Here is a 7,231-nt window from a genome sequence, read left to right as displayed (position 1 = left end):
ACCTTGAGTCCTAAGGCGTCCTACTTGTATCAACATTTTAGGAACCTTGAGTCCTAAGCGTCCTACTTGTATCAACATTTTAGGAACCTTGAGTCCTAAGCGTCCTACTTGTATCAACATTTTAGGAACATTGAGTCCTAAGCGTCCTACTTGTATCAACATTTTAGGAACCTTGTGTCCTAAGGCGTCCTACTTGTATCAACATTTTAGGAACCTTGTGTCCTAAGGCGTCCTACTTGTATCAACATTTTAGGAACCTTGAGTCCTAAGCGTCCTACTTGTATCAACATTTTAGGAACCTTGAGTCCTAAGGCGTCCTACTTGTATCAACATTTTAGGAACCTTGAGTCCTAAGCGTCCTACTTGTATCAACATTTTAGGAACCTTGAGTCCTAAGCGTCCTACTTGTATCAACATTTTAGGAACCTTGAGTCCTAAGGCGTCCTACTTGTATCAACATTTTAGGAACCTTGAGTCCTAAGCGTCCTACTTGTATCAACATTTTAGGAACCTTGTGTCCTAAGCGTCCTACTTGTATCAACATTTTAGGAACATTGAGTCCTAAGCGTCCTACTTGTATGAACATTTTAGGAACCTTGTGTCCTAAGGCGTCCTACTTGTATCAACATTTTAGGAACCTTGAGTCCTAAGCGTCCTACTTGTATCAACATTTTAAGAACCTTGAGTCCTAAGGCGTCCTACTTGTATCAACATTTTAGGAACCTTGAGTCCTAAGCGTCCTACTTGTATCAACATTTTAGGAACCTTGAGTCCTAAGCGTCCTTCTTGTATCAACATTTTAGGAACCTTGAGTCCTAAGCGTCCTACTTGTATCAACATTTTAGGAACCTTGTGTCCTAAGCGTCCTACTTGTATCAACATTTTAGGAACATTGAGTCCTAAGCGTCCTACTTGTATCAACATTTTAGGAACCTTGTGTCCTAAGGCGTCCTACTTGTATCAACATTTTAGGAACCTTGAGTCCTAAGGCGTCCTACTTGTATCAACATTTTAGGAACCTTGAGTCCTAAGCGTCCTACTTGTATCAACATTTTAGGAACCTTGAGTCCTAAGGCGTCCTACTTGTATCAACATTTTAGGAACCTTGAGTCCTAAAGCGTCCTACTTGTATCAACATTTTAGGAACATTGAGTCCTAAGCGTCCTACTTGTATCAACATTTTAGGAACCTTGAGTCCTAAGCGTCCTACTTGTATCAACATTTTAGGAACCTTGAGTCCTAAGCGTCCTACTTGTATCAACATTTTAGGAACCTTGAGTCCTAAGCGTCCTACTTGTATCAACATTTTAGGAACCTTGAGTCCTAAGGCGTCCTACTTGTATCAACATTTTAGGAACCTTGAGTCCTAAGCGTCCTACTTGTATCAACATTTTAGGAACCTTGTGTCCTAAGCGTCCTACTTGTATCAACATTTTAGGAACCTTGAGTCCTAAGGCGTCCTACTTGTATCAACATTTTAGGAACCTTGAGTCCTAAGCGTCCTACTTGTATCAACATTTTAGGAACCTTGAGTCCTAAGGCGTCCTACTTGTATCAACATTTTAGGAACCTTGAGTCCTAAGCGTCCTACTTGTATCAACATTTTAGGAACCTTGAGTCCTAAGGCGTCCTACTTGTATCAACATTTTAGGAACCTTGAGTCCTAAGCGTCCTACTTGTATCAACATTTTAGGAACCTTGAGTCCTAAGGCGTCCTACTTGTATCAACATTTTAGGAACCTTGAGTCCTAAGCGTCCTACTTGTATCAACATTTTAGGAACCTTGAGTCCTAAGCGTCCTACTTGTATCAACATTTTAGGAACCTTGAGTCCTAAAGCGTCCTATTTGTATCAACATTTTAGGAACCTTGAGTCCTAAGGCGTCCTACTTGTATCAACATTTTAGGAACCTTGAGTCCTAAGCGTCCTACTTGTATCAACATTTTAGGAACCTTGAGTCCTAAGGCGTCCTACTTGTATCAACATTTTAGGAACCTTGAGTCCTAAGCGTCCTACTTGTATCAACATTTTAGGAACCTTGAGTCCTAAGCGTCCTACTTGTATCAACATTTTAGGAACCTTGTGTCCTAAGCGTCCTACTTGTATCAACATTTTAGGAACCTTGAGTCCTAAGCGTCCTACTTGTATCAACATTTTAGGAACCTTGAGTCCTAAGCGTCCTACTTGTATCAACATTTTAGGAACCTTGAGTCCTAAGCGTCCTACTTGTATCAACATTTTAGGAACCTTGTGTCCTAAGCGTCCTACTTGTATCAACATTTTAGGAACCTTGAGTCCTAAGCGTCCTACTTGTATCAACATTTTAGGAACCTTGAGTCCTAACGTTCCTGCATTTTGTTAAAGCATAAAGTCACGACAGTATCGTGTAAATAGACTTTAGTTATTTCTACAGAAATCAAAACCAACATTGTACATTTGTTTATCAAGCATATGTTTTATACGATAATGTATGTCGTATCTATTGCATTATTCGTCTATCTCAAATTAAAAAAAACAATTACTGTATAAAAATATTTAAAAATTATAAACATGTGAACGGATAGGCAGGATGTCCTGTGTATGAACTTGATAATTTATTTAGTGTGAGTGTCAATAAAAAATGATAACATAATCTGTTAAACGCGCGTCGGCCTATTGAAAACAGCCACGATCTCGTTAAATAAAGGATTTGTGGAGTTGCGTGTTTATGAATATATCTTATTCATCTTGATTTTCAAGCACATATTTTTGTTTCAATCTTATTTCAGATGATTTTTTTTTCAAAATGGATAACGTTTGTTTCCTACAGTGATATAGCCCCCCCCCCTATATTTTGTTTCTATTTTTAAGTGATGTGTTTCACGTCAGCCATTTAATTTATCTCGATTAAAGACTTAAACTTTAACACGGTAAACCTGAAAACAAAATTGAAAATATGCTTTTTGAAATACACGAATCCATCCAGGAAGTAAAATATCAGGTATCACCAAATGTTAACCTTCTTAGGTTATTGACGTTTTTTCATAGCAAAGTGGTGTCTGGGATAATAAAAATGTCTTAAAAGAATGACATTATATTTCAATGAAATTAATGTTTGTGTCATTTGATTCAAAAGTTATTGTGTTTGAGGTCAACAAAGCACAATCAACATCATTATTTTTTTTTTCGTCCCTCGCTAACATACGGTCTCTGTCAAAGATTTACACCGTGTGTGTTCTATTGAAACTCGTTATAGCTGTTCCCGATTCCTTCCTATCCTATCCTTTCGGCCTCACTTAGCAAGTTATGTCGCTACGTCTTTATGAGTCGACCCCTGCTCCGCCCTGTGTTCCAGGGTCGACCCCTGTGTCGGCATTTCTTCCTTGGTCGACCCCTGCGTCGCCATGTCTCCCTTGGTCGACCCCTGCGTCGCCATGTCTCCCTTGGTCGACCCCTGCGTCGCCCTGTGTTCCTGGGTCGACCCCTGCGTCGCCCTGTGTTCCTGGGTCGACCCCTGCGTCGCCCTGTGTTCCTGGGTCACCCCTGTGTCGCTTGCCCTTGGAATTCCAGCTCAAGGCCTGTCTAGCTCTATTGCCAGTGTCCTTCCTAAGCATGTGCCTAGACCCATCGCTATTTCTTCTCCACCATTTGCCTTTCTATTGTTTCCTGTCGCCACATCTCCCATAACATTGTATTCTCTACCTTGTCATACGATTGTATTTTAATTATAATACATAAGTACCTACTTATAGTTACAATAACCCGGGACTTTGCAATAAAATATAAGTCTACATTTTTTTTAATTACAGCTAATTACAAATAAACATTTAAATAATACAAATAATGTTTATCTCCAGAAACATAGATTTTAGCAATGAAGCCAAACAACATTTCCCCTTTCTTTCTCTTTCTAAATATATTGTTTAACAATGTGTTACGTCTGGGTTTCAGTCAATGCAGAAAACGATTCTTAGAATTATATATTTCATAATTTATGGGATAAAAGAATATAACAGGCCCAGTTTTGTGTTTCTGTGAGTGGGAGGGGGTGTATGTTTTAAGATCAAGAGCTACACTAAAAATTTCTTAGAGACCCACTGGGGCACTGGGACTCAGCAATAGCACGCTAGTGGGATTTATTTTAATGTGTATTTTACAACTATCGAAATTACAATAAAATCTATCCACGCACCGAAATCAAGAGAAACGACTAGACTAATGCATACCAGGTGCAATACTTTAGTTAACTGACCCTAAATTATACATTTTACATTCTCTCATAGAAAAACCTGACGGTCGATGAACAAGTGCAGCTACTCCTGATGAGGATCGAGAACTACCCGACAGAGGAGAAGCAGAGTTTAGGTCACTCTCTGAACGACATGATGCTTCGATGTTCGTTTGACTCAGTAAGTCAATTATAGTAATATGCGATTATGTAGTACATACGATTATAGCGACTTATGTATACATAATTGTACATGTTTATATATATATATATATATATATATATATATATATATATATATATATATATATATATATATATATATATATATACATATATATATATTGCCTAAGGATGCCTGTTATCCAGCTCACTTTAAAATCAACACATACAAGAACAGTGGCAACTGTTTTACATTAGGCGATAAGACTGCCGAGCCTTCCTTATCATGGTAAGATCCTATACTACGAATACAGATAACAGCTAATGCTGAGTGATTTCCCATGATGAAATTTATTACCTTAAATGTATACTTCTACGAGGTTTTATTTAAAGCTCTTAATTACCGTCTTTTTAAAAGAAGTATTGCATTAAAATATAGCCTTAACTCTAATAGAACTAAATTTAAATATGTAATTAGGCCTGTAACACAAGCAGGTCCAGCTAACGGCCTTATTATCGAACTGGACATCGAGCAGGACGAGTACCTGCCCATGACCGAATCAGCTGGGATAAAGGTCTTGTTACATTCTGGCTCTGAGATCGTCTTCCCTGATAACAGTGGCATCCTGGCAGCGCCGGGCTTTGTTACTAGTATTGGCATTAGGAAGGTAAGGTTTAACTAGCTCTGTTAAACTTATGGTGTAAGGAATATATTTTTGAAAATTTATAATGTATACTTTCACTATTAGATGTATATTTTAACAGTAATTTTTTTAAAACATTTTTTGCCTCACACAATTTCACTTAATATAAGCTTAAGGACACATAAATATGGTGTTATATCCAAAGTTCCAAGGTAGGCTCACTAAATAGTGGACGTAGGATTTTCATTGATCGGATGTTTGAACGCAATAACAACAAACACGACATTTTAATGTGCTTTGTTCCTTAAAGACGTAGATTAAAGGAAAGTACACTTTTGAGCATACAGTCCATGGGTCAGGTGAAGAAGAGTTCATCTCTTATACTGATCTCGGCATACGTACTGATAGTGTGGTCAGTATTATGCCCATTTGTTTTTGCAGTTGCTAGGGAAAGTTACATACACGTAAGAGTTGAGTGGACTCAGTGACGTCCCACGGAATCGAGCCCGGGAATCGAACTTACGACTTTCGGGTTCGCATTTTAACGCTCTATTTTTCGCCCACATCGTCCCATGTCCCTTAAAGGGTACAACCTCTTTGTTTAAAATAAAAGTTAAGTAACGTAAAAATCCTCTTTAGACCTAGCGATCCATTGGGCAGTTGAAGTAGAGTTTATGTCTTTGACATCGGCATATGAGTCGTCAGCACGTTGCCCAGTCACTTTTACTTTCTCTAACATGAGTTAGGTACCCATCAGAGCTGGGTGAACTCAGTGACGTTCCCCTGACTTGTACTCAAATTTCAACTCGATCCTATTCGGGTTAGCAACTTACCGCTCTACCGCTTAGGCCACGTCATCCCATACGATTACAACAACTACTTAACAATTTGGTTTTTAAAAATTATACTTTCTTTTAAAATGTTGATCAAATTATTTTTTTTTACTTTTCAATTCAGTCGGAGAGTTATTTGTTACCAGCACCGTACGGAAACTGCATAAGTCAAAGTTCTGATACTAACAGCATCAAAAACCTCTATGAAGAACTCGGCTACACCTACACCAAAGACGCATGCATGAGAACCTGTCTACAAAAGGAAATCTTCAAATCCTGCGGCTGTATAGAATCCGATGTCGTCAACATTATCAACGTACTCAACTACAAAGACTGGTTGGACTTAGATCAAACAAAATCCATCCAGATCTGTGATGAGTTAAGCGAACGATGCATCTATAAGACAGTGTTACAGTTCCAGAAAGGTCAGCTTGGTTGTGATGAGTTGTGTCCTTCAGCTTGCGAACAGATTGTGTACCACACCACAGTATCGAATTCATTATGGCCATCCAGCGCTTACATAGATACCTACATACACTTCGTCAATCAAACTCCAACTATAAGAAATAAAGCATATAATTGGACGGCGTATCCACAAGCACACGTACGTAATAACTTTTTACGTTTGGAGATTTACTACGAGACCTTGAACTTTGAAGTGTCTACATCGTCCCCGACCTTCGACTGGAACAGTCTCCTAGGCAACATCGGCGGTCAACTGGGGCTCTGGTTGGGGTTCTCTGTGCTGACCGCTGTAGAAATCGTCCAGTTGACAATGCAGGTTTGTGTCCACGTGATACACTTGCAGTATGACAAGTATAGGAAAGCCCGGACGTGTAGAGATACTGAGATAGCACCACCGCCTGGTTCTACGTATGTTTGATTATATTGTTGTATGAACAAATATTGTTATATTTTTTTTTACTTTGTTATTTGCAGGTATGATAAAATTATGTAGAATTTTCTTACTTGACTTGCTGTGTTTTCTGTATAAAATAGTACTTTTTTAATCAGGGGAGAGATTAAATAGAAGCTAAGTGTAAATAAACCGGGAGTGATCTCCCCTAAACTTTCTCGAATATTCTTATATAAAACAACACGGGATGTGAACTCGGGCTATAGACATGATTTTTAATCCGTTTTAAATACTTAAAGTTTTAAAAATAGAATAAAATCTCGTAGACAAAAGAATTGCACACCAAGTGAATGCCAAATAAAAAAAAGTGCATAATAGTGCGCAATATTATTAGTACTTTAAAAATTTACATTAGTTTTTTGAGAAATCGGAAGTAGCGTAAATTACTACTTCCGGTCAACGGAAATTACTCAAAATTTAACAGAAAGTAGAAAATTAGATCTTTTACTCACATGTGAAATTTCATTTA

The 7,231-nt window shown here is 38.1% G+C and overlaps 1 protein-coding gene across 1 annotated transcript; it reads left to right on the top strand.

Moving 5' to 3' along the window:
- The first annotated feature begins 3,908 nt into the window (after window positions 1–3,908).
- Window positions 3,909–6,729, top strand: LOC131933096 (amiloride-sensitive sodium channel subunit alpha). The gene is made up of 5 exons (XM_059289918.1): window positions 3,909–3,929; window positions 4,263–4,388; window positions 4,561–4,658; window positions 4,848–5,037; window positions 5,971–6,729. The coding sequence occupies exons 1-5, from the start codon at window positions 3,909–3,911 to the stop codon at window positions 6,727–6,729; spliced, it is 1,194 nt and encodes a 397-aa protein (XP_059145901.1).
- Window positions 6,730–7,231: the final 502 nt, after the last annotated feature.

This window comes from Physella acuta, unplaced genomic scaffold (genome assembly GCF_028476545.2).
Source record: "Physella acuta isolate Inbredline_101_S28 unplaced genomic scaffold, ASM2847654v3 ptg002364l, whole genome shotgun sequence".
NCBI lineage: Eukaryota > Metazoa > Mollusca > Gastropoda > Physidae > Physella > Physella acuta.
This window is presented reverse-complemented; position numbering and strand designations above follow the sequence as displayed.